This window comes from Narcine bancroftii, chromosome 6 (genome assembly GCF_036971445.1).
Source record: "Narcine bancroftii isolate sNarBan1 chromosome 6, sNarBan1.hap1, whole genome shotgun sequence".
NCBI lineage: Eukaryota > Metazoa > Chordata > Chondrichthyes > Torpediniformes > Narcinidae > Narcine > Narcine bancroftii.
The window spans coordinates 23,920,287-23,947,994 of record NC_091474.1 but is presented as its reverse complement, the minus strand read 5'-3'; the positions used below and the strand labels follow the sequence as shown (position 1 = coordinate 23,947,994).

The 27,708-nt window shown below is 45.6% G+C and overlaps 1 protein-coding gene across 2 annotated transcripts in view; it reads left to right on the top strand.

Annotated features, from left to right (window-relative positions):
- The first annotated feature begins 6 nt into the window (after positions 1-6).
- LOC138735825 (protein CBFA2T1-like) overlaps positions 7-27,708 on the top strand; it is a 221,214-nt gene continuing 193,512 nt past the window's right edge. For both annotated transcript variants that reach the window (XM_069884303.1, XM_069884302.1), the window contains exon 1: positions 7-198. In XM_069884303.1, coding sequence (XP_069740404.1) covers positions 171-198 — 28 coding nt within the window. In that variant the 5' untranslated portion in view covers positions 7-170. The remainder of the gene's footprint in view (positions 199-27,708) is intronic.

Below are 27,708 nucleotides of genomic sequence, written 5' to 3'. Positions count from 1 at the left end.
TGGTTCCCATTCAGGGTCTGGCGACTCGATCAGACTCGGAGGGGGCCGTTGAGGAGCGAGGTCACTGGCGCCCAGACGGCAACAACAGGCCAGCCCGATCCCAGACAAAAGTGGGAGCCGGACTCCACGCAGCAGCGCTCGGCCCTGGCGGAACTTTCCCAAGGGGAGAGATGGTGGGCATTTCTGCCTCTTCTCAAAGTGAGTGGAGGTTGCAGCCTTTCTTTGTTCGGTTGAGGGAGGGAATGTTTTGTTTCGCACCACCTCCTCATAGCAAAAGTTCTCCCAAGTAAGGGAGCGGTGTGTGTGTGGGTGGTTTATTTGGGGAGAGCCCCTCGGCTCCGGGCGACCTCCGGCTTGGTTGCAGGGGGTCGGGTTGGAGTCGCGCCGAGTGTTGCTGTTCACCGGCTCATTGTGTTGAGAGCCCTCGGCCAACGTGACACGGGCGGCGGACCCTGCGGGGCAAGAATTCTTGGCCAGAAAACAAAACGCAGATGTTTATTTCAACGTCTATGCTATTATTTTTTTTAAAAGATGTTTTAATTCGATCCAGGTTGGTAACTTGAACTAACTTCTCAGTGACTGTTCTTTGAACACATCTCCATTCCTGGTATCAGTATTGTTTTGTTGAACGTTATCATGTCGGTGTATGTAAACTCTTCACACAACGACAGGACCTGTTGCACATAAAGGGTCAGTAACGGAGTGGTGTGTGTTCTACATACATGGCAAATATCCCTGAAGCATGTGCTATGTACACATGGCCGGGAGGCAGTGAGCGATATTTACAAGGTCAATTTCAAAGTGGTAGTTTATATGCATAATCATTCCGGCCTTTCTCTCTCTCTCTCTCTCTCCCCCCCCCCCCCCCACTCTTTTAAACTTTAAAAAAAAAACAAAATTAGACTTTATTCACAATAAATTATTTGCAGAAGGGAAACAGTCTCATCTATAGTTTCATATCCATAGCTTTCCATCACTGAACTTTGTTACATTCATTTCTTTTTACACCATTGTCCCCAATGTGGCCCCCTCCCCCTCCCCCCTCCCCCTCTCCCTCCCCCCTCCCCCCTCCCCCCTCTCCCTCCTCCCCCCCTCCCCCTCCCCCCTCCCCCCTCCCCCTCCCCCCTCCCCCCTCCCCCCTCCCCCTCCCTCCCCCCCTCCCCCTCCCCCCTCCCCCTTCCCCCCTCCCCTCCCTCCCCCTCCCCCCTTCCCCCTCCCCCTCCCCCTCTCCCCTCCCCCTCCCCCTCCCCCTCCCCTCCCCCCTCCCCCTCCCCCTCCCCCTCCCCTTCCCCCTCCCCCTTCCCCTTCCCCCTTCCCCCTCCCCCTTCCCCCCCTTCCCCAATCCACCCGTTCCCCTCTCCCCCGCTCCCTCCCCCCCTTTCCCTATTGTGTGAGGGGCTTCAGGTTTGGGAATAACACCAGTGTGCGTTATTCTCGTTGCTTCCGCTCCAGTTGAGGCCAGTCGGCACTGCCTCGGTTGGGGGGTGGCGGGGGAGAGAGGTTGGTTGTTGAGGGTAGTGTCGACCAGGAGACTGGTCTTTGGCTTGTAATTTGGATCTCAGCTTTTCCTCAATGCTCTTTTCTTTCAACTTTGCCAGCACCACATTGTGGGCTGACAGTGCCTGTCACCTGCTGCAATGTTCTATTAATGTTCTATTTTGAGTAGCCATGGTCATGGAGCAGTGTTATAACATAGAACAGCAGCAATAGAAATTCACCAAGTTAATGGTATTTTAAAAGCAATAATAATTTTTATTATTAACTATTAATAGCATACACTTCTTACTTAACCCCACTATGCGCAAGTGTGTGTGTGCACGCGTGCCAGGTCCCAAACCATTACGGTTTAGGCACGATGTGAAAAGTCAATTTAAAAAAAAAAGTTCAGTCTCAAATCTTTTGTGTTGAAACTAAGAATCTTTACTTTTGTCCTCAAAACACAACTTCTCGAATTGTTTCTTCATATGAATGAATTCCCTCTCCTGCACGGACATTGTTTTACACGTTGATTTCATACCCAGGCAAGAGTTATGTGGTGACCATTTAAAAATGGATGCGATAGAACTGTCTTCTTTTAACAAAGAGACAGTGAAGTAGCTCTTTCTCTGCAAAACCACTGATTCTATGTACATCCCATGACAAGGAGAATACAAGGATTACCTCTCTTGCTAAAGGCGACTGTCCAACCTAAAAGTAATTTATCTAAAATAATACATATAATTTTACTAAAGATTATTAATAATGCATAATTCAGTCACAAACAGAGATTCCTACATGTTGGTGGACGTGTTCCATTTATTTCAAAATATATTTGAGAGTATTTAGTCTTTTCCTTTGTCCACCAGAGATGATTTGATAGAGCTGGAGCAGCACCTGTTTTGGAAGGCTGGTGTCAGTCTAGTGCCCACCCATTGCAGCCAATTCCATGTCATTTTGGCCACTAATCTTGGAGCATTGGCCAGGGGGAGATCACTGGTGTGATCATTGGTTCACCCATGAAGGAACACATAGTGTCATTAGCATCAAGCACCAGAGTTGGTGTGATGAGAAAGTCCAGGAGCTAATTACAGCAATACTGGCTGAAGGGGTACCAGGTATCAGAAATGGAATGCGAGAAGGTGTCGAGGGGGGAGTGGCACCCAACGGCCCTCGGGCACTGAAGGCTTCTTTATCATGTCAGAGGATTGGATCTGGAGCCCGGGAAGTTGATGGTTTGGACTGAAGTCTGTGTATTTGCAGAAGCTGAAGGCGAATCCACAAACACTCAGTATCTCGGTGCTTCCAGGCAATTTCTGTTGATGGAAAATCTTGGCCTTCCAACAGATCAAATGCAATTTTGTGTAATATTACATCTGTTTTATTACATGACAATAAAGGAATCTTGAGCTGCAAACACAGGATACAGCTGGATTTGAAATTGCACCACACTTCAAGGGAAAAATAAGCCACACTAGAGCCACTTCAAGGCTAATTGTGACTGGGTATCAGATGGAGAATGAAAAGAGTGCAGGAGATCTTGTAAATGGTCCGTAATTGTGACGTGCACATGTTCTTCAGAGCTGTCAAGGCCATCTACAAAAACAAAAGGGACCTCCCATTGAGAACCAGGAAGAGTAGTGGGTTGAATTTACTTGATTGATAGCAGGGGAGACTACAGATGCAGCAAAACTGGAGGAACTCAGCGGGTCACCCAGCATCTGTGCCACACAATGGACAGTCGACGTTTTGGGACTGGCAAGAAGCCTGAATAAAAGGATAGTGGAGGAGGTAGAGTTTGCAGGTGATAGCTGAGTACAGGTGGGAGGGTGAACAAGCAAGAAACTAGGTGGAAGAGGCAGGGGGCTGAGGAAAACACATTCTGATTGGAGGACAGTTCTTGGGCCGGCCAGGGCTGTATATGAGGTCTTCAGTTTGTCTCCCCAGTGAAACGAGGTATTGGTTCTGAGAAGGACATGCTCCAAGCATTTCGTCAGGAAGAGCTCCTCAGGGAAACTCACTTTCCTACACCCTCCTTGGCAATCCAACATCTCGGATGATATTCACCATCACCTGACTTTGGCTGATCGAGGAAAAGAGTGATTGAAAATCAAGACCCCTTAACCTCAGCTCTACAGTCATTCTCCAACAGCACAGGAGAGATACCCATCTTGTCAAAGGGTTGTCTGACCATTTCTACCTATGGATGCAGCCTGACCTGCTGAGGTCCTCCAGTCTTCATATCTCCAAATCCACAGACAAATGATCAGGTCAGCATGAACATTCTCTCGCAGACCAACATTCCACGCTCTAATTGCAATTAGTTGGCTTCAAATAGGCAGGCCATTGCTCAACTTTGCACTCCCAAAACAGGGTATCCTGATCCCTGTCAGGGTTGATAAACACCAGTTAAACAGAGGAAAAGATTCAAGAATGTGCTCAAAAATGGAGCGTCCCCACCATGCTGGGAATCTCCTGCCAGCTCTGACAGTGGGGAAGGGGTGGACAGAAGGGCATTGAGAGGCTTAGGTCTACAGTAAGGACCAAGGGCTCACAGTGGCCTAGTGGAAGGAGTGCATTATCCCCTTGCCTCCCCGGTCAAGTGCTGTGTGCCCTACCTGTGGTGGAGCCAAACTGGCTTCATCTCTGCGTCAAAAGCTGCAGAACTGGAGTAGAGACAAGTCATCGTAAATACAGAGGGATTCCTTGCCAAGAAGACATGTAGCTTGTACATAAATGGGAAGCTATTGTGTGACCTGTTGTACATGTTCAACCATAGTGTACAGGATCTTAAACATACACAATCAGTGTCCATATGAGTTAGAAATATGATGATATGTGTTACAAGACAGCAATCAGTAGTGATAGAAAATATATCACACTGTCGGTAACAGCACTGCATCTGTTCTGTACAGTGCAGTGTGTCAGATATGCAAAAACAGTAACTCTGGCATGAGATATATAGACAGTTGAATACTGTGCTGTCTTTACAGTTTCAGATTTGATATGAGTTTTGTACACATGGTGAGTAGTGGTGTGATATATATATATATATATATATATATGTATATGTACATGCTCAGTAATACAGGTAATTGCCCAATCAGAAACATTGCTGTATTGGTTACAAATACAGACTCAGTTTGTACTGAATTTATGGTTCCTAACAGTGCAATGTGTTGGGTATATGACAGTCAGTAATGGTGCAGTAAATACAAGTTCAGCATCAGAGGTGTATGTGGTTCATGGTTGGTAACAGTCGAGTGTGTGCCTTACATTTAGTGTTAGAAGCAGTGGGTATGTGTTATGTGAACACAGTAACAATGAGGTGTTTGTTATAATGACATGGGTCATTAACATTGCAGTCAATACAATTAATATAAATGTGTCAACAGGCCTGGAAGCTAAAATATGGATGCAACAATGTCTTAAATGAAATTAGTAATGTCATACAATCTATAATTGTTTTCAATAGATCTTTATTTTCATGGTGAATTTATTGTGGAAAACATCCCAGACCACTTCACAGATGCACAAGGGATAATGGTCATTAAGCCAGCTTAGAAAGAGGGAACAAGAGCTTAGTGCCGATGTGTGTTGTGAAGAAGTGTAGAACTTCTGAGAGATGGTTCCAGAGTATCTGATGTGGATGGCTGAAGTCGGAGCCCTCGAAGGGAGGAGAGGCAAGAGTGGAATGAGTGGATTGAGGGCAATGAGAGGTTGCAGACATGTGGGGGTGTGGGAGCAGCCATAAGTGTTCTGTGATTAATAAGGGATTGCTTAAGGTGGCATGTGGGTGGAAAGAAAAAATTTGAAAACCACTGTTTTAATCATTCCAAATTGACTCGTTATGTGCCCGGTTTCATAACTTCAAAGGAAATGGCCCAATGACAATTTTTCTCAAACAAAATATTTCAGTAATAATTGGGTCTAGAGCAGTGATTCTCAACCTTCCCTTCCTACTCACATACCACCTTAAGCAATTCCTTACTAATTACAGAACATTTATGGGATAGGGAATACTTAAAGTTGTATGTGAGTGGAAAGTAAAAGGTTGGGGTTAGCTCAATGCTGTTAAAGCAACCGGCACCGGTTATGCATCAGAACCCTTCGGGCAGCAAGGTAACCCTCGTAGTTAGCACAATTAGCTTGCAGCATGGTGACCCAGATTTGAATCCAGTGCTGTCTGTAAGGAGTTTGTATGCTCTCCCCATGACCTACATGGGTTTCCTCCAGGTGCTCCATTTTCCACCCACGTTCCAAAGACATGGGGTTCTAACCCCGTGCTGTCTATAAGGAGTTTGTACGTTCTCCTCATGTCTGCTTGGGTTTCCTCCCACTGTTCAAAAAAAATGGTACTGGGGGTTGTGGCTTAATTGGGTATAATTAGGTGGCACAGACCTGTTGCAGTGCTGTTTGTCTAAATTTAATCAATTTATAATTTTAAAATTTATGATATTGGAGCAAAAGATGGAAGAATTTGCATTTATGCGCAACTTAGGTGACCCAGGATATCTATGGCCTTTGAAGTTCCTTTAAGATGAGCAGATAATGTTGGTACTTTTGACCACTTTACAAAGACTCACAATGACAAAAGGGAAGAAGTGCCACAACTGATCTGTGGAGTTGGTTGAAGGATGAATGTTGATGAAGATTAGAAGTTTCCATACAAAGGAAGGCAAACCTTTTGAATGAGGCATCTTAAACTGGCCCCTCTGCCAGTGCAGCACTCCCTCTGTACTGCTTTGGGTGTCTCTGGATAGCTGCTGACATTTCTAGTTGAACCCTTAGCACTCTGGAGGAGTTTAAATTTGTCAAGGACTTGGAGAAAAAAAAATGTGCAATCTGTATGTTGAGCAGCATCAGTGGGAGTTGTCGATGTTATGCATCAGAACCCTTCGGGCAGCAAGGTAACCCTCGTAGTTAGCACAATTGGCTTGCAGCATGGTGACCCAGATTTGAATCCAGTGCTGTCCGTAAGGAGTTTGTAGTCTCTCCCCATGACCTACATGGGCTTCCTCCAGGTGCTCCATTTTCCACCCACGTTCCAAAGACATGGGGTTATTAGGTTAATTGGTCAGAGGTATATTTAAGCAATGTGGACTCATAGGCTGTATGTCTAAATCTAATTAATAACAAATTGAGAACTTGTGATGGAAGTGGGTGATGTCAGGAGCTGGAACCTGGGGGTCTTACCCATGAATAGGAGATGGAAGTGGTGCATCTGGGCAAGTTGTTTCTGGGTTTGAATGGGAAAGTTGATGACAAGAATATGGGCCTGTTATGGTGAGTGAGAGGCTTTAATGATCTTGAGGGAGTTGGCACTCCTCTTTTCAAGATTCAAGAATTTTTTTATTGTCATGTAATAAAACAGATGTAATATTCCAAGAAATTGCAAGACAGAGAATCTGCCGTCAGCAGAAACTGCCCAGCGCCCCTTACATTTAGAGAAAGAGAAGCAAAAGAGAGTTCTTACAGAGACACTGAGTGTCCGTGGACCTTCCTCCAGTGATCCTGCACCCACACATTGACAACCCGAGCTTCAGATCCAAACCATGACACAATCGGGAAGCCTTCAGTCCCCGAGGCCCCTTGGGGAGCCCTTTTACATCCCAGTTCCAATACCTGATGCCCCTTCAGCCAGTCTCCAGCCAGTATTACTGTAATTAGCTCCGAGGCTTTCTCATTAAACCAGTTCTGGTTGCTAACTGAATAACCTACATCCATGAACGGTACAAGGTCCGCCTAATGGGGCTGATCATACCAAAATTTGTATTCCCTGCTTATAGTGTTAAACTTGACTTTATTAGTTGAGACACTGGTTATAGTGTCTTGGAACAGAGGATTCCAAATTCCTGCTCCCCTTTTTATGGGAAAAATGATTCTGATAAGTTGGTTCTGCTGCTAAATCATGCCCTCTCGTTGTTAAGGAAATTGCTTCTCCATCTGCTTTTAACAGTTTAAACACCTGGAACAGGCCAGGGCCTCTGACTACTGTGCTTGAGGGACGTTTGTGCATCCTGATAACAGAACTCTTGTTGTGGCCCAACCAGTCTGTGGTTGTACGATGCCCAACCCCTCTTAGGGCAGCATGCCCTTCTTGCGATGCAGTGGACAGAGCTGAGTGTAGCATGGCACCCAGCAGAAGCTCCCGCAAAGCTGCGCACAAGTCAGGCATAGCTTGCCTCTGTAATTCAAACCCTTGGAGACAAAGCCAACATTCCTTTCAGTGTTCTTGATCGTTTTTTGTACTTGTCACGGGGCTTAAATGATTTGTGTGCTCGTGCTCTCAAATCCCAGTGCTGCTTTTACAATCCTGGTTCCATTTAGAGAACACTTGATTTATTTCTCTTGGGCATGCTGATGCTTTCTGTGATAAGCAGCTTCCCAAGAGCAGGAGAACCTAGGACCAGGGATAAGTCACTCAGACCACCTGGAGGTCTCATCTCTTCTGTGTCAGTCCAGTAGCCCCAATCTTTAAAAAAAAATTGTCAGGCTCTTCATTAAATATCTCCAGTGATTTAGCCTTGCAGGAGCCAGTTCTGTGATATTTATTTGCTGCATGTCAGGACTGACTGTGATGTAGGGGTGGTGATTCATCCTTTCCCAGGTGTTATAGTGACAGGCCATTCGTAGAGCTGTGTGTGTGTGTGTGTGCATACATGTGGGTCTGATGGACCACTGCACAGCCAGAGAAAAGACCACCACACCATGATGGGTGGTCCTACCACTCGCCTACTCCTAGGGGGCAACTTACAGTGGCCACCAACGCTACGAACCTGTGCATCTTTGGGGCGTGGAAAGAAACCAGAACACTTGAGGTGACACACACAATCATAGGGAGAACATGCAAACTCCACCCAGACAGCACCGGAGATGGGGATTGAACCGGGGTCACAGGAGCTGAGAGGCAAAGGCTCTCCCAGCAGCACCACGGGACTGCCTGACGACACTTGAGTTGGCACAAGATGGCTAAGGTAGCAGAGCCCAATTCTTCAGGCTTCACCCTGAATCTCCAATCACCTCTCCAGTGCTTTTGGTCATGCCCTCTTCTGCCAAGACACTAACCTCAAGTCCCTAATGCACAGTGGATAAGTGGACCCTTCAGCCCATCCCACCCACGCCAATCATATCTGTCATCGTGACTCTGGTGAATCTGTGTCGTGCTGTCAGTTTCTCGCTGTGCTTAGTCTGCTTTACTGACATTGGACGTGTCTACCACTGAAGACACTCCCCTTGGGTATAACTGTGTATGCACCCATTATCATTCATTATTGTACCACTGGTTTCTGCTAATAAAAGCCATGATTCCTGGTTAACTACACAGCCTTCATCTTCCTCATTAACTGGCACTTCAGTGACTGCATCAACTTCTCCACCTCCCTTTAAGATGTTCTCCTGAAATCTATCTCTTTATCGAAGCAGCGAATCAAAGTTTAAAACCAAAGAAAAGCGAGTTCTGACAAAGGATCTTCAACCCGAAGGGTTAATTCCATCTCTCTTTCCACACATGCTGATAATTTTGTTTTTATTTCTTTAATTCAACATTCTCTCCTCTCTCAAGCATAAGGGTTTGTTTTTTAAAATTCTGATCACATTCCTGTGAAATGCCATGGAACATTCCAGCACGTCAAAGGGTGCCTTAAGAATGATTTGTATTTTTAAAGCAATCGTTATGACCTTTCCATGTCCCAAGATACCTTACAGCCAATGGTGGCTCAACAGTTAAATTATTAGATTAATAACCTGGATGAACTGAGTTCAAATTCCACCCGAGCAGCTGTGGCATTTAAATTTAATTAATAATGTAGAACCTGAAGGAAATAAAGCTAGTCATCAGTAAGGATGACCACAAACCCATCAGACCTATGTAAAAAAAAAACCATCTGGTTCGCCAATGTAATTGAGAGAAGAAAATCTGCTGACATTATCTCAATCTGGCCTTGCGTGTCTGCAGGCCTGTCAATAAGGTGTTATATGCCCCAGGGAGCCACTCAGTTCAAGGGCAACGAGGGATGGACAATAAATGCTGGCCTTGTGAGCATGCCCAGATCTTGGGATGTGGAAAACCCACGAGCTTGTCACAAACATCAGAATGACATGCAGAAGATCTGCTGTTTTTAAAATTAGGAACTGCTCCCTTTGCATAATGAATGGGTTCATTTTCTTAGAAAGTTGGAAAATTAGTTGAATTGCTTATTACAGAATTACAGTGAAAAACTTTGTTTTGCGTGCAACCCAGGCAAGCCAGCCCTTGTTTTACAGCAGATAGCGCATTAATAAAACAGAAGTTCAGAGCTTAGTGTTGCAGTAAGTCAGATAGTGCAGGGTTTCATGTTACAAAGTGCAGTGTGCAAAGTACAGTTTAACAATGCAGGGGCATCTATTACCAATGAGAGGTCCATTTAGGGGCGGCACAGTTAGTGCAACACTATTACAGCACCAGTGACCCTGGTGTTCGGTGGTCATCAGTATTGGTAGGTTGGGGAGGAGTCACGTGATGGAGTAGTGGCCGGACGGTGAACTCCAGCCCTCTCCAGAAAAGTCGGGAAAAACAAAGAAAAACACAAAGGCACAGAAATAAAAGTTACAGAAAAGTGAGTATAAAGGTGGAAAGAAGATGGCGACAAAAAAAGAAAAATCGAAAGCAACGGTAAGAAGAGAGGAAGAGAAGACAAAGGAGGAAAAAGGTGAAGGCCTTACCTGTCCGAAGAGGCCCGCTGCGGAGAGAGAAACCCGATCCCTCAGGTCGGTAAATAATGGACTACAAAAATGGCTCGCAGAGCCGAGTAAAAGTGCGCAACCGCGCATGCGCGATACTTCGCGCATGCGCGATACTTCGCGCATGCGCGATGCGAATGAAAAAAAACACACCGACGGGAGGGGGGACCAGCTGGGGAGTCGATCTCCACAGCCGGCAACGACAGCTGCAGAACACCTGCAGCAAGAAGAGACCACAGAAGACAATAGAAACAAGAAAGAAGAGGAGGAAAGGGCACCAAAGAAACAACAGATGGCCAACCCAGAGGAAGAAGAAGAGGAAGAGTACAGGGAAATAGAAGAAGAAAAGAAAGGCAAGGTAAAGGATATACTTGCTCTTATTAAAGGATACATGGAGTCATTTAAAGAATGGCAAACACAGGAATTTAAGGATTTAAGAAAAAGAATAAACAACACAGAAGAGAAAATAAATAAAATGGAGATGACCTTAACAGAAATGGGAAAGAAAATGGACAAGATGGAAGAGCGGGCAGTAGCAGCAGAAATGGAGGTAGAAGACTTAAAAAAGAAATTGGAGAAATCTAATAAAAAAACTAAAGAGACACAAGAACTACTAGCTCAAAAAATAGATACAATGGAAAACCATAACAGAAGAAATAACATAAAGATAGTGGGCCTTAAGGAAGATGAAGAAGGCAAGAATATGAGGGAGTTTATAAAAGAGTGGATCCCTAAGACCCTAGGATGTCCAGAACTACAGCAAGAAATGGAAATAGAAAGGGCACATAGAGTATTGGCCTCTAAACCACAACCACAACAAAAACCAAGATCTAATGTAGTAAAATTCCTAAGATATACTACAAGAGAAAAGGTACTGGAGAAGACAATGGAAAAAGTAAGAGAGGGCAACAAACCACTGGAGTATAAAGGGCAAAAAATCTTCATTTATCCAGATATAAGTTTTGAACTCCTAAAGAAGAGAAAAGAGTTCAATACAGCAAAGGCGATTTTATGGAAGAAAGGGTATAAATTTATACTAAAGCATCCAGCGGTATTGAAAATATTTATTCCAGGACAACAAAACAGACTATTCTCGGATCCAGAAGAAGCACGAAAATTTGCAGAACAATTACAAAAATAGACTGAGGGAGGAAGACGGGTAATGAGAGTTAAAATGATCACGATTGATATGTATGTGGGTAAAGACAAAAATAGACTGAGGGATGAAGACGGGTAATGAGAGTAAAAATGATCACGATTGATATGTATGCGGGTAAAGAGGTATAAGAGTGAATAGAGACAATGAGCATACATGAATGTATCTGTACTTAGAGGAAAATATAGATAGTATAGACAAGAATTAATAAGGGAAGGTAATGGAATAGAGAGAATAAGGAGGGAATTAAAAGAGTGACCTTTGTGACATATGAAAAGTGAAATCTTTTCTGGGGGAGGCGGGGTGGGGGGAAATAGCGGTCACTGCAAAATCAGTTGACGCTTGCGAGTGGATTCGCAAATCCAAATGGAGAGGGGAGATGTGGTTGTCCGACAAGGGATAAAGGACAACTCAGGAGGTGAAGGGGAGATTGGGGATAAATAAGATAGAAATAGGAGAATAAGGAAAATGTTGGATGTTGTAGGAATGTTGTCTTATAAAGAGTTGAAAATAAGAAAACAGAAATGGAAAAGGAGGAAAGGTAATGATGGAAAAACGGAAAGAGAAGAGAAACAAAATATAAAAGGGCTACGCTGAACTATATGTCTTTAAATATTAATGGAATACATAACCAAATTAAAAGGAAGAAACTACTAAATTTAAATGAATAAATGTATTCCATTAGAAAAAATAACAGATAGGTTAAGAAATAATATTGAAATATTCGAGCAAGTATAGGAGCCTTACATTAAATACAATAGCGAAAACCTACCGGGGACAAACAGTACCTAAGTTGATGGAAGGAGAAGGAAAGAAAAGAATGGACTCAGTAGAATTTCTGGTGTAATTATGTTGAATGACAACATTGTCTGACTGGCTTAATGCAACCTAGATTGTATACCTAAAATGGATGAGAGGGGGGGTGGGGGGGTGGTTTGGGAGGAAGGGGGGGGGGAGAAAAAGTCACTGTATATGTGTGAAAAAGAAATAGTGTATATCATGGCTAATGTGATTTATGGTGTGAAAAAAAAAGTATTGGTAGGTTGGGTAGATGCCCCCCAGTTGTCTGAACCATCACCTTGACACCTCCATTAACTGAACCGTTCCTTCAACACCTTCATTGGTTCAGCTGTTCATTGGCATCTCATTGGCTCAGCCATTCCCTTAGCACTGCTCCTCCATTTTACTAAGCCATGCTACTTCATTGGCTAAGCCGTTCCCTCAGCCCTTCCACTCCATTGGCGAAACCATTCACTTTAAACCTTCAGTTACTGAAGTGCACTGATGCCTGACCTTGTGCTATGGGGACAACTTGCTTTTTGTAGTCACAGGGCCATTAACTGAAGGGTCACTGGTTTATGGTGACAGGAGATGAAGAAAGTTTCCTTCCTCTGATCTGGACAGAGATGGCTTAACTACTAGAGGAAAGGGGCACGGTTATTATAGTGGTTAACGCAACACTGTTACAGCGCCAGCGACCAGGGTTTGAATCTGGCGCTGACTGTAAGGAGTTTGTACATTCTCCCCATTCTGCGTGGGCTTCCTCTCGGTGCTCCGGTTTCACCCCACCCTTCTAAACGAACTGGGGATGTAGGCCATTGGGGTGTAATTGGGCAGCATGGGCTCGTGGGCTGAAAGGACTTGTTAACATGCTGTATGTCTAAATTGAAAAATTTAAAGTGGATTCAATGGGAACTTTGAAAGAAGCCCAGATAAGTGCTTGATAGAAAATAACTGGCAAGGTTTGGAGACAGAGCAGATGGTTTGTGATTAATTGCAAAACTCTGCCAAGGAGCTGGCACTTCCACAGTGGGCTGAATGGCCTCCTCCTGTGGCACACCATGCTGTGAAGATTTTCTCGCACCCGATCGTATCGGCACCTGACATCCCAGCTAATTGAATCACATATTTTCATTTCCAGCAACCTCACCCCTCCCCACCTCTCTTCACTCTCTCAGATCCTCCTCATCCCTTATTTAAAAAAACACTTGGAAATGCTCACTTTCTGGGAGCCTGCAGCATGTGTCTCTGACACCCACAGCTGGTGCTGCTAGGTCTGTCCGGAATCATTCACTTGGTGGAAAAACATGTATTTCTTACAAGCCTCCTCAGTTGGACTAAACCTTCCCCTTCCCCCTCTAAGGAGACGATCCATCATCCTCTATAACTAGATTTTCTAACAAAACCTCTCAACGCCCCCCAGCATGGGTGATATTGACACACACTTTATGATTTGTATTGATAGGTGTGAGAACGCCTATCACATGCTGTGGCTCCCAAGCTCCTTTTGTAAGGGGAGGGGAAGTGGAAATTAAGCGGTTGTTATTTGGCTCCTAATCTATTTTATCTCACAGCTGCATAAGAGCCCTGTCTCTCGGAATGTTGCCTGGCAAGAAATGCTTTAAAAGACTCTTAAAGAGCATCTCGGGGAGGATAGCAGCTTTCTCTTCACACTGTCAGGATGTTTGGCTGCCTGCACCAACAGGCTTTCCCAGGTTAACCACAAGCAGACGTGTTGCAGTCTCTCCCTTGTCCACGCTACCTACTCGTGGTTGGAATAACCAGCTTGTCTTCCCTTCTCTGCTTTGATTGGAGCACACTCACAACCCCAACCCCTCGGGTGCAGGGGGGCGGGGGGGGGGGCGGTGTACTAAAGTCATGGGGGAAGCTCTTACCTGGAACATTTTTTTGGGAGAGAGGCAAGGCTGGGATGGGAAGAATCAGAATTGTCATGAACATGTCACAAAATTTGTTGATTTGCAGCAGCGTCCACAGATGGAAATATTGGTATAAAATAACTAGATTAGTGTACAAATAAGAGGTAGTGTCTGTGGTTCATTGTCCATTCAGAAATCTGATGGCAGAGGGGAAGAAGATGTTTTTGTGCAGTTGTGTGTTCTTCAGGCTTCTGTACCACCTTCCTGATGGTGACAGAGTGAAGAGGATGGCCTGGGTGGTGAGGGTCCTTGAGGATAGAGGTTTCTTTCTTAAATCACTGCCTCTTGTAGATGTCCTCAATGGAGTGGAGACTGATGCCCAAGATATTGCAGGCCGAGTTCCCAACCCTCAGTAGTCTTTTCCTGTCCTGTGCGTTGGCACTTCCATACAGGACAACCTGTCAGAAGGCTCTCCACGGTACATCTTTAGAAATTTGCAGTCTTTGGCGATGCACCAAATCCCAAATTCCTGATGAAGTATAGCCACTGGTGAGGCTTCTTTTTGATGGCATTGACAGGGAGGCACCAGGACAGATCGTCAGAGATGCTGACATTCAGGAATTTGATGTTCTTAACCCTTTCACCGAGGGGTCTCTAGATATCCCCCTCCTGAAGTCCACAATTTGTTCCTTAGTTTTGTTATCGTTGAATGCAAGGTTGTTGTTGTTGTTTTGACACCACTCAACCAGCTGATCTATCTCACTCCTGTACGCTTCCTCATTGTTGAGAGGGAGATTAGTTCGTTGTTTTATTTGCTGCGGTGCTTTCCATTTTAAATTTATTTTTCATCATGTACAGATAGTCTCTGATGGTCCGACTTACGAATTTTTGAAGTTATGATGGTTCGAATCCATACTTTTTATTTCTGATGTATCCCCACGCTTGAGATATGCAGCAAGCTACTCTTGTGCGATTCTAGGCAATGATAGTAGCGTACAGTATATTCTCTCATGCTGACTCAACCACACTTGCATTTTTAATTATTAAAAAATGGTAAGTATGGTATTCTTTTCTGAGTTATGATTTTTTTCGACTTACAAAGGGAGTGCTGGAAGGGAACCCCATTGTAAGGTGGGGACTACCTGTTCCTAGTGCAGTGAGAGGGGTTCTTCTGCCAACATTCTAGCAGATTATCTGTAGCATTACATACTTCTGGTTTAAGAGTACAATCTGCACAGTAGGGGTTACACTGAGAAGGAAGATCAGTACCACTAAGCAAGGGAAGCATGAAAGCTCTGTTATGGAGTTCATTTAGGAGCTTGATCGCTGCAGGGAAGAAACTGCCTTTAACTGTTTGGTCTTTGTGTCCCAGTTTTCAGGGACTACCAGCAAACACAAATACTCCGTGTTCTTATTTTCCATGACTGGTTTTATATCCAACCACCACTTGGTTTGTACTGGTGTTCATACTGTAGTTTGCCCATGGACCCAGTCCAGAGACTAACAGATAAGAGGTCACAGGTGCATACAGGTGGGAGGGTCGAAGAGAAGAGCTGATAAGTGATGGAGGGGAGAGGGCTAAGCAGGCTGGGAGCTGGCAGAAAGGAGACGGAAGGAGCAGCAGAGAGAGAGGGCTTGAAGGGAGGAGGGGGATTAACAGAAATTGGAGGTTGACGTTCATGCTCCTGTTTAATTCTCCTATTGTTAATGGAGCTGTTGGCTCATGTCTCCAGCACTCTGAAATGGATGCTATCTGTGTGGAGTTTGCATGTTCTCTCTGTGGCCGTTTCCCCAAGTGTTCTGGTTTATCCCCACATGAATGAAGTTTATTGTCATATACACAAGTACAGTGTATAGATGGAATGAAAGTCTTGCTGCATCCACGCAGGTACATAATGCACACAACATAACAATATAAAAGATAGAAAAGAGGGAATAAATGAATAATAATTAGTATCCACATTGCCGTGTAAAATTATTCCAAGTCAGAACTTTGGTCTTAGTGTTGTGGTAAGTATAGGGGCAGTCAGGGCTACTTCACGAGCCTGATAGCTGTTGGGGGTAATAAAAAAAAAGTCTGTTCTTGAATCTAGAGGTGCTGAACTTCAGGCTCCCATACCTTCTGCCTGAAGGTAGCAGTGAGAAGAGAATGTTGTATTTAATGATGTTGGCGGCCTTCTTGAGGCCTCGCTTCACACAGTGGCTGGGTGGTCAGAGAAGGAAAGAAGCGCTGGTTGTTAGGGTAAGTGGCCACTGTAAATCACTTTGGTGTGTAGATGTGTGTGGGGGGAGGGAGGGGCAAGGATTAGATGGGATTGTGTGGAGTATATGTGGGGAGGTACAGTTAGCGGAAATTTAATTTAAAATTTTTAAAAAAGTTATGGGTGAAAATTAGGTTCTAACTCCCCTGCAGTTTCAGCTGAATGTACAAGCCGGATTTCATCGAGCTGCTGACAGTGGCCTTATGAGCCAAGAATGTAATCAAGGGGGTTTGAATGTCATTAACCATCAAGATTGTTATCGTCTGTTTCTGCTCATGAAATCCAGGAAAGTTTTATTTATTTTCGGATGCAGATCTGGCTCAGGAGGCCTTCCAAACGAGGGCAGACGTGGACATCCCTTGGTCTGCTCCCTGCCTTTTGTTGGACGAACTTAACCTCAAATTTTTCTGCTTCCTTCTACACTGCAGCTTCCAGTGGGGTAGGGACCAATGGTACCTTCCATGCCACTTGTTCTGTTGTAAAGTGCCAGTCTGATTCCATCAGTGGAGATAGCTTACTTCATTGGGATATCAGAGCCAGGATATTCCGGTGTTCATCTCCAAGGGAAAGTTCAAGCATCTTCTGTGAACCAATGGAGGTCCCCTCTATTCCTTCCCTGTCCCCATCGGCCGCATGGTTCCAGACGTAAATGCTGATTGGAGGCACGTGACGAGCAGTTTCTAGGTGGTAGGGTGGAGGCTATACCTCTGGTTTACTGCTGAGAAGAATGCAGTCGACAAGGACCATATGGTTTTCCTCACCCGCTTAAAAAATGTGGCAGCCCTTCCTTCCTTGGCAGAGTCCGGGGAATCGATCCTGGGAACTTTCAGCAATTGCGATTTTACCAAGTCAGTGATGGAAGGGGGTGGGGGGCAGGGGGCAGTGAGGGGAGGAAGACAGACCAGGCTCTTTAATAAATAAGTTGAAAAAGAAAATCTGTTGATGCCGTGATTGTAGTTCAATACACAAAAGTGTTGGAGAAACTCAGCGGGTCATGCAGCATTCTTTATGTAGTAAAGATGGGCAGCCAACGTTTCGGGCCTTTCCTCAAGCAGTGACCCGCTGAATTTCTCCGCAGTTTTGTGTATTGATCTCTAATAAATCAGCTGCCTGGTGTTGGGGGGATGATATTGTGCAGGATTAACTGAATCCTGGACTCTGATAATAAAACTACTCTATTCCAGAAGTTGGAGAGAAAGTCCTGCGGTCATACAGCACAGACACAGGTCCTTAAGCCCTTCAACCCAATGAGACTGTACTAACTGGCAAGCACTCATTTACATGGATCTAATTTCTCCTCTCCGGCGTGCCCATCCCCCCCCCCCCCACCCTTTCAATCAACCTAAATTCTTCCACTCATCTACACACTCAGTGTAATTAAGAGAGCTAATTTAACCCATCAACCTGCACAACCCGGGGGGGGGGGGGGGTCACTGGAAGGACATGCAAATTCCATGCAGACAGTGCCCAAGGTCAGGATTGAACCGGTGTCCCCAAAGCCTTGAGGCAGCGGCTCTGCCAGATGGCTGTCCACATCAATGTGGCTTCAATCCAGGAGGCTCAGAAGTTTCAGCACCAAAGCAAGGCCACTCAGTCCATTGTGTTGGAATCGACACTTTGCAAATCTTAACCAATCACTCCTGTTCCCCAGTTGTTTCCCCGAAGCTTTCCAAGTAGTTCATTTTTATGCAGTGAGTTACCATGGTCACATACACATGGAATAAAAGAGCCAGTCACAGGCGGAGTAATAATAATGCCATAAAAAGAATGTGGAGGAAAAGAAAAAGAAAGGATTGCCAGCTGATGGGAAAAAGTGGAATTAATTGGATAGATCATAGGGTGATGGGCTGAATGGCCACCCTCAGTCAAATTGGAGTGAATGGCTCCTTTTATCTGGCCACATGTTGGTCACCTTGCACTGCATCTCCTGATGTGAAAGGTGACCTTGAACTTCACTCTCAAGAAGTTGCCATCTCAGGAAGGAAACTTCACCATTGGTTGCTGGGCCACAGTCGGACCAACTTGACCACTGAGTCATCACTGGTGGCTCCATGGTTCCTTCTCCCACTCACTAAGACCTTGAGGAGAATCTGATGGGGTGTCATTGAGCCATTAAATTTTAATTTAATTGGATGGTGGGGGATGGCAGGGATGTTATTGAAGCATTTAAAAACATGGATACCATAAAATGGAAGCAGAGAGATTGCAGTGGTAGGTGAGACTAGAACTAGAGGACATTCCCTCAAGATACGGAGAAGTAGACTTAGGGCAGAGATGAGGAGGAACACTTATGAGGCAAGGTTAGCAGAGCTAAGACTTCTCTTTGGAGCAAAGGAGGATGAGGGGAGACAATAGAGGTTTACAAGATTATGAGAGGCTAATAGGGTGGCAGCCAGTGCCTTTTTCCCAGGGTGGGAATTGCAAACACCAGAGGACATGTGAACAAAGTGAAGGGAGGGAAGTTTAGGGGAGACATTAGGGTTGTTTTTTTTTTAACACAGAGTTGTGGGTGCCTGGAATGCCTTGCCAGAGATGGTGTTGGAGGCTGGTACATTAGGGGCATTCAAGAGATTCTTAGACAGGTACATGGATGGAAGAAAATTTGTGGGTTACTAGGTTGGGATGGTTTACTACTTTACTTTTTTTAAAGAAATATATGCGTTGGCATAACATCAAGGGCCAAAGGGTCTGCGCTGTGCTATAATGTTCTATGTTTATCCAGAGGAGTGGTGAATCTGTGGAATTCTCTGCCCAAGAAAGCAGAAGAGGCTGCCTCATTTAAATACACAGATAGTTTAGAATAGTGTGGGTATTGAGGAATAGGCAGGTAAGTGGATTTTGTATTTAATTTTTTTGAATTAAAATTTTTAAAATTAGACATACAGGATGGTACATTTCCTTTCGGCCCATGAGCTTGCGCTGACCAATTACACCCAATTGACATTACAATGGTGGGAGGAAACCCACACAGACATAGGGAGAACATTTAAAATCCTTGCAGGCAGTGCAGGATTCGAACCCCTGGTCCTGATCGCTGGCACTGTAATAATGTTGCGCTAAACGCTACACTAACCGGGCTTCCCCCTCGTGGAGCTGTGTCCATGACCAGATCAGCCATGATCTTACTGAATGGCAGAGCAGACTTGGAAGACCAGACAGCCCACTCTTGCTTCTATTTGTGAAGTATGTGTTATGTTTATAAAGCTGTCAGGGAAATCTGAAAACACTGCACAGTGTATGACCTACAGTATGAAGACTTGTAATGTAGGAAATACAATACTTAGTCTCCCATAACCAATAATAGCCAGACAATCTGTGTTTTTAAAGTTACTGGCAAAGGCTCAATGTCTTCACTTTCCATCCAGAGGCCCGATTTTCATCTTAAATGGAGGGCAGAATATAAGGCAATGATCCACTGACTCAGACTCGCACTGGGAGAGCGGATCTTAAATCTGGCAGAGGTTGCTGGAGTCATCCACAACCTCCAGGTTCAGATGCGTGCTATCAATTGACCAACTGTTGGGACCTCGGGTCACTCTTCCCAACTCAGGATATGGGGAGATGGAGGGAGGGCTGTGGGGGGGGGGGGGGGAAGGAGAGCGTGAAGGATGGAGTGAGAGGTAGAAGGAGTGGAAGAGTGATGAAGGATGAAGAGAGAAAAATGGTGAATGCGAGAGAAACTGAAGAGAGTTTGTTTATTTGTTACATACAGTGAGATGGATTCTCCAGAGAATAATCTAACAGTTGATCTCAACAATCATACCGTTGTATATAGTGTAAGAGCAGGCCCTGCGGGCCGGGCAGAATTACCAATTATTGGTAGTGCAAAAAAAAACAGACTCAACATGCACAAGTAAACCTATACTCAAGGGTAACAATGAAACAAAGATCAGTTAGTATAAAGCATGGACAGGATGATAACATGCTTGTGAAGTTCATTCAGGAGCCTGATGCTTGCGGGTAAGAAATTTGGTGTGTAATAAATTTCACACTCTTTGATGCTTCTACCCGATGGGGAGGAGGGGGAAAGAACACTGGAAGATGGAAGGAAAAGAGGAGGACAGCTAGAGGGGGAGAGGGAAGAAGAGTTAAGAAGAAGGGAGAGATCAAGGGGACAGAGATTTAATCTGCTAGATTTTCAATTCAAGGTTAGTCCTCCCTCAAGTGCAAAGGTAACATATTGTGAAATGAATCGGAAAACCACAGAACTCTACTGTGAAATTCACCCAAACGTTACCCCTAAACTTTTTCCATTTCACTCTTAACCCATTTCTTCTGGTTTGTATCTCCCCTAATCTCGGTGAAAAAAGCCTAGTTGTATTATCTCTGTCTACATCCCTCATAATTTTATATACCTTTATCAAATATCCCCTCCTTCTTCTACCTTGAGTACTTTTTCTTTCTTTGGCTTGGCTTCGCGGACAAAGATTTATGGAGGGGGTAAATGTCCACGTCAGCTGCAGGCTCGTTTGTGGCTGACGAGTCCGATGCGGGACAGGCAGACACGGTTGCAGGGGAAAAGTGGTTGGTTGGGGTTGGGTGTTGGGTTTTTCCTCCTTTGCCTTTTGTCAGTGAGGTGGGCTCTGCGGTCTACAGTCCAATAATATATCACATATAATTGTTAATGTCTTCATTGCGACTGAACACCCTCAGGCCAACCTGAACCTTGGAGTCAGTGAGTTCCGTCCCTCTGCCAGTTGACCCCAAGTGAGAGAGGCCACTTGAGACTTGCCCATAATATTTGAGGCAGACAATTCAAACCTTGTCTTTCCTGTGACAGAGAGAACAAAGGCTGCTGTGGAAAAAAACAGTTGGATGGGCCAGGTGCTCTGTGCAGCTGTGACACTTGCACTGTCCCAACTCCCCACCACGAAAGCAGGTGTGAAACATGCTGGCATTGTTAGGTAAAGCAGCACATTTGTAACCTTCAGCTTTATCCCATTAAGGTAAAGAAAGGCAAAAACTGCAGGTGCTGAAATCTTGAGCCAACTGTAAGCTGCTGTAGGGATTCAGAAGGGCTCAATCTCCAAACGTTGGTGATGTTTGCATATCTATATAAAGTTCACAGTTTAACCTACAGAGTTTCTCCAGCGTTGTATTTTTACTTCGATCACGGCATCCGCAGACTTTCATGGCTTACTCCCTTCTACTGCAAAACTCCTAGAATTCTCTTCGGGGGATGGCGACCCTAGAATTCTCTTCGGGGGATGGCGACCCTAGAATTCTCTTCGGGGCATGGCGACCCTAGAATTCTCTTCGGGGGATGGCGACCCTAGAATTCTCTTCGGGGCATGGCGACCCTAGAATTCTCTTCGGGGCATGGCGACCCTAGAATTCTCTTCGGGGCATGGCGACCCTAGAATTCTCTTCGGGGCATGGCGACCCTAGAATTCTCTTCGGGGCATGGCGACCCTAGAATTCTCTTCGGGGCATGGCGACCCTAGAATTCTCTTCGGGGCATGGCGACCCTAGAATTCTCTTCGGGGCATGGCGACCCTAGAATTCTCTTCGGGGCATGGCGACCCTAGAATTCTCTTCGGGGGATGGCGACCCTAGAATTCTCTTCGGGGGATGGCGACCCTAGAATTCTCTTCGGGGGATGGCGACCCTAGAATTCTCTTCGGGGGATGGCGACCCTAGAATTCTCTTCGGGGGATGGCGACCCTAGAATTCTCTTCGGGGGATGGCGACCCTAGAATTCTCTTCGGGGGATGGCGACCCTAGAATTCTCTTCGGGGGATGGCGACCCTAGAATTCTCTTCGGGGGATGGCGACCCTAGAATTCTCTTCGGGGGATGGCGACCCTAGAATTCTCTTCGGGGGATGGCGACCCTAGAATTCTCTTCGGGGGATGGCGACCCTAGAATTCTCTTCGGGGGATGGCGACCCTAGAATTCTCTTCGGGGGATGGCGACCCTAGAATTCTCTTCGGGGGATGGCGACCCTAGAATTCTCTTCGGGGGATGGCGACCCTAGAATTCTCTTCGGGGGATGGCGACCCTAGAATTCTCTTCGGGGGATGGCGACCCTAGAATTCTCTTCGGGGGATGGCGACCCTAGAATTCTCTTCGGGGGATGGCGACCCTAGAATTCTCTTCGGGGGATGGCGACCCTAGAATTCTCTTCGGGGGATGGCGACCCTAGAATTCTCTTCGGGGGATGGCGACCCTAGAATTCTCTTCGGGGGATGGCGACCCTAGAATTCTCTTCGGGGGATGGCGACCCTAGAATTCTCTTCGGGGGATGGCGACCCTAGAATTCTCTTCGGGGGATGGCGACCCTAGAATTCTCTTCGGGGGATGGCGACCCTAGAATTCTCTTCGGGGGATGGCGACCCTAGAATTCTCTTCGGGGGATGGCGACCCTAGAATTCTCTTCGGGGGATGGCGACCCTAGAATTCTCTTCGGGGGATGGCGACCCTAGAATTCTCTTCGGGGGATGGCGACCCTAGAATTCTCTTCGGGGGATGGCGACCCTAGAATTCTCTTCGGGGGATGGCGACCCTAGAATTCTCTTCGGGGGATGGCGACCCTAGAATTCTCTTCGGGGGATGGCGACCCTAGAATTCTCTTCGGGGGATGGCGACCCCGAGGAAGCTCTCCTTTGCTCTTTAAAGGGAGTTCTGTTGGATTCTCTCTCACTGCTCCCCTTCTGTGATCCCTGCTGCTCTCAAGCTCGAAGTCCATGTACTCACCCAGACTCGCTTTCACAGCCACGTTGACTTCCTTGCTACTTGCCTCTGGTGCCATCTTGTTCCTTGTGACTTCTAGCTCTAATTCCAGGCCTCCCAGTTTGGCATCCACAAGGATTTCAAGTATTTACATAGCACTAACTGCTGCTCTCACTTCTCCCCCCCCCCACCCCACCTACATTTTTGTTCGAATGCCTGGCGACATTTTTCAATACTTTCATGAAGGGCTCAATCCCAAAACATTGTTTATGTATCTATCTTTGTGCTATGAAGTCCACTGCTTGACCTGCTGAGCTTCTCCTACATTGTGTTTTAGCTATGGTGTCTGCAGACTTTGGTGTTTTACTAATGATGAGTCAGTGATTTGGGTCAGGACTTTATTAAGACTTAAGTAAGAAGGGAGTGATGTTATTTGGAAAAAGGGAAAGGAAAATGGGGAGGGGCCAAGAGATGATGGGGTATTGGACGGAGGTGGGAGAGGTGGAGCGACAGGGGGAGGTATTGTTTATGTTAAAAGCTCAATGATTTGTCCCCATTCAGTCCATAAGACCATAGGAGCAGAAATAGACTATTCAGCTCATTGAGTTCTGCCCCACACTTCAATCATGAGCTAATCTATTTTCTCACTCAGCCCCATTCTGTTTTTCTCATAACCAGTTATGGAATAAGGCGCTAGTTGTTGCAAATGACACATTTGTAAGAGTTCCTCACTAGATGAGCACAACAGCGACTGCACCTCCTGAGAAGAATGAAGCGGGTCATCCACGATTATGTCAACTCTGGCCATTTGCTTCACAGTGTGGTACAGTTGCTGCAGTGAAATGGATCGGAGGTCAATCCACAGGACCATAAGAATGGCAGAGAGAATCACTGGGATCTCCCTCCCCTCCCCATTGACATGATCTACCAGGATTGTTGTTCTGAAGAGGGCATACCATATCATTGAGGACCCCTTCCACCCCTCACACAGCATTTGTCAGCTACTCCCTTTGGGGAAAAAGATACAGGAGTATCTATCAGAGCAGGCGCCACCAAGCTGAGGAATAGCTTTTTCCCCATGGGCAGAGAGAATGCTGAACGAACAAAGGAACTGCTTGCACTAACCATCCGAGACTCTCACATGCATGAAACAATACTTATTTATTTCTACATACGAATACTCATCCTGCATATGAATTCTTAGTCTCTATGTGTGTTATGTCTGATTCCGGGTCTGCATGATTTGCACTGAGGACCTGATTTGTTGGGCTGTACTTGTACAATCGGGTGACAATAAACTTGACATAGCATGTGCGCACGAGTGTGCTTGTGCTTGCCAGTATACATGTGTGTGCAAGTGTGGTGTGCATGCACATGTGGCAGATAGAAACATCTGAATCAGGAATGGAAGTGGGCTACCCACTCCCTCAAGCTTGCCCCATCATTTCCATAAGATAATGACTGATCTAATTTCACATTCTCATCTCCCTTTCTAAGAATTTGCCACCTTCCCTTTCTTCTGGCTTAAAAATATTCGAATGCTCTGCTTTGATCTCTCCCTCTCCCTCTCTCTCTCTCTCTCTCTCTCTCTCTCTCTCTCTCTGTCAAATGTTTACCTTTCACATCACCTCCCATTATTCTATGCAGATGCAAAAGCCAGACCTGTTCCAACCTTGCAAGGCAACCTGCCCATTCTGGGCATTACTCTGGTAAGTCTCCTCTACTTTCAACGCAACTGATGTTAAATAGGGAGACCAGTAAACTACAGGAGTGATCTCACCAAAACCTTGTAGAACAGGAGGATAGATTGGATCATAAAGGTCTGCAGAAGCCATGATTGTAGTCAAAACACAGAAATGCCAGAGGAACTCAACTGGTCTCACAGCATCCATAGGAGGTTAAGATATATACCTGGCATTTTTGGCCTGAGTCCTTCGTCAAGGTATGAATGAAAAAGTCAGGCATCTGTAATAAAGGCTGAGGGAAGAATGGGAGGGGGAGGAGCCCAGACCAACAGACAAGAGGTGTTAATTGGATGTAATAAGAGGAAACGTGAGAACTGATTTTGGCTCTGTGAAAGGAGACAGATGGAAGAGAGCATACTCACCCTATTCCATTTCCCTAGTTATAAATAATAACATTCTGTTAGCTTTTCTAATTGCATCCTAGCCTCTGGACCATAGAAGAATGAGAGGAGATTTAATAGAGGTCTATAAGAGACATAGATCGCGTGGACAGCCAGTGCTTTTTCCCCAGGGCAGGAATAGTAAACACCAGAGAACATGTGTACAAAATGAAGGGACCAAAGTTTAGGGGAGAATTCAGGGGTATGCTTTATTTTATACAGAGAGTTGTGGGTGCCTGGAATGCCTTGCCAGGGATGGTTGTGGAAACTAAAACCTTAGGGGTATTTAAGAGGCTCTTAGACAGGCACGTGGATGGAATAGAAATAGAGGGTTATGGGGTAAGGAAGATTTAGTATTTTTTTAAGGAATTTATGGGTTGGCACAACATCGAGGGCCAAAGTACCTGAACTGTGCTGAAATGTTCTATGCATCATGCACTAGTATTCCCAGACCTCCCTGCACCTTCAGTACTGTCGGCCCACACTCTGCCTAACTGTCAAACACCCATTCACACAAAACTTAAATTAACCCATTCTGTTCTCCCCACATCCTTTGTGACTCCTCCAGATTCCACCTCTCACCCACACAATTGGGGTAATTGACAGCAGGCTGACCAACCTGGCAGTCCTTGTGTTTGGGATGTAGGAGGAAACCAGAGCACTTGGGAGAGAGCCCCATGGGCACACAGCATGTACAAACCACAGGACTGAACCCAGGTTACTGAGGGAGGGCTGTGAGGCATCAGTTTTGCCTGGTGTGTGTGTGAGATTGTATGTAGATATATTTATGTGTTGTATGTAGATCTATGTGTGCGAGATTGTCTGTGCATGTGTGTCTGCATGAGTTGAATGTAGATCCATGTGTGTGCGTTTGAGGGATTGTGGTTGTGCCATGTCTCATTTATGCATGTATAGGATGTGAGTGTGTGTGAGTGTGTGTGAGTGTGTGTGAGTGTGTGTGAGTGTGTGTGAGTGTGTGTGAGTGTGTGTGAGTGTGTGTGAGTGTGTGTGTGTGAGTGTGTGTGTGTGAGTGTGTGTGTGAGTGTGTGTGTGAGTGTGTGTGTGAGTGTGTGTGAGTGTGTGTGTGTGTGAGTGTGTGTGTGAGTGTGTGTGTGAGTGTGTGTGTGAGTGTGTGTGTGAGTGTGTGTGTGAGTGTGTGTGTGAGTGTGTGTGTGAGTGTGTGTGTGAGTGTGTGTGTGAGTGTGTGTGTGAGTGTGTGTGTGAGTGTGTGTGTGAGTGTGTGTGTGAGTGTGTGTGTGAGTGTGTGTGTGAGTGTGTGTGTGAGTGTGTGTGTGAGTGTGTGTGTGAGTGTGTGTGTGAGTGTGTGTGTTGTGGCATTCTCAACTTTGAACAGTGCCTTGAATACTAAACACAGACTGACGCTCCCAGTGAAATATCAAGAGTGGTGCACTGCCCAATTTGAAGGACCATTAAACCACTCATTGTCACACTGCTGCCTGTGGGAACTTGTGGTGTATTAGTTCGCTGCCACACCATGTACAGTGACCATGGTCCTTCAAAAATATCTAAATGTCACTAATGTGCCGTGGACGAGAGACCACCCAGTTTCTTTCCACTCGAAAAGATAGCTGATGCAATCTGGAGCAAAAAAAAATCTGCTGGAGGGACTCAGCAGGCTGAGTAGCATCAATTGGGGGATGGGGGGGAAGAAAAAATGGTTGACTTTTCAGACCGGTGCCCTACTGTCTTGATGTACGGTTTCACCTTATCATCGACCATTCTTTTTCTCCCACTGCTGGCGTTTGATCCACTGAGTCCCTCCAGCAGATGGTTTGCAGAGACAAGTTATTGGCCCTGATGTTTTAAGTGGACTGAACTAGTTCTGCCCTCAGTTCTGGCAACTGAGGGCTTTGGCCACAATATTTGGCTGCTTCACTCCGAACCTGTGGAACACCTGGATTAAATGGGTCCCTGAAACAAGGGTGAAGCTGAAGTGGAGCTTGATGGTGTGTTTTAATGGGAATCAAAAAGCAGCAGTCAATTGACATATAGCAAGCTCCTACTTTGTATTGTGCATAGCATTGTGGGAGTGCTGCAGTGTTTTGAGGTGTTGCCTTTTAATCAGGGCATTAAGATGCCATATCTCCCTCTTAGGTGATCCTCATTGTACTATTACAAAGATGAGGAGTGCATTCGCCCACCGTTCTGTTAGCCCAGACCATCAAGTCACCTTTATTTATCATTCGTACTGTGCTTGCACAATTAAGACCAGATAGCGTTTCTCCAGGATCACAAAGCATATTTTCAGAAATATGTTAAACACATTAGAATATTAAGGCGTATACGGTAAAAGTCCATGGTCCCCTATCCACATATGCTCTAGGAATTCAGAAATCTGATGGCTTGGGGGAAAATCTGTTGCTCAATCTGGCTGTAAGGGCCCGAATGCTGCGGTACCTCCTAGCAGATGGTGGAAGGGAGAACAGTTTACATGAGGGGCGGGTGGAGTCCTTCACAATGTTTATTGTCTTTTGCCTGCATCAGGTGTTGTAGATATCCTTCATGGTAGGAAGAGAGCCCCCAGTGATCTTTTCCACTGACTTCACTATCTGCAGGGTCTTGCAGTCTGAGGAGCTACAGCTTCCAAACCAGGCGGTGTTGCAGTTGCAGAGGATGCTCT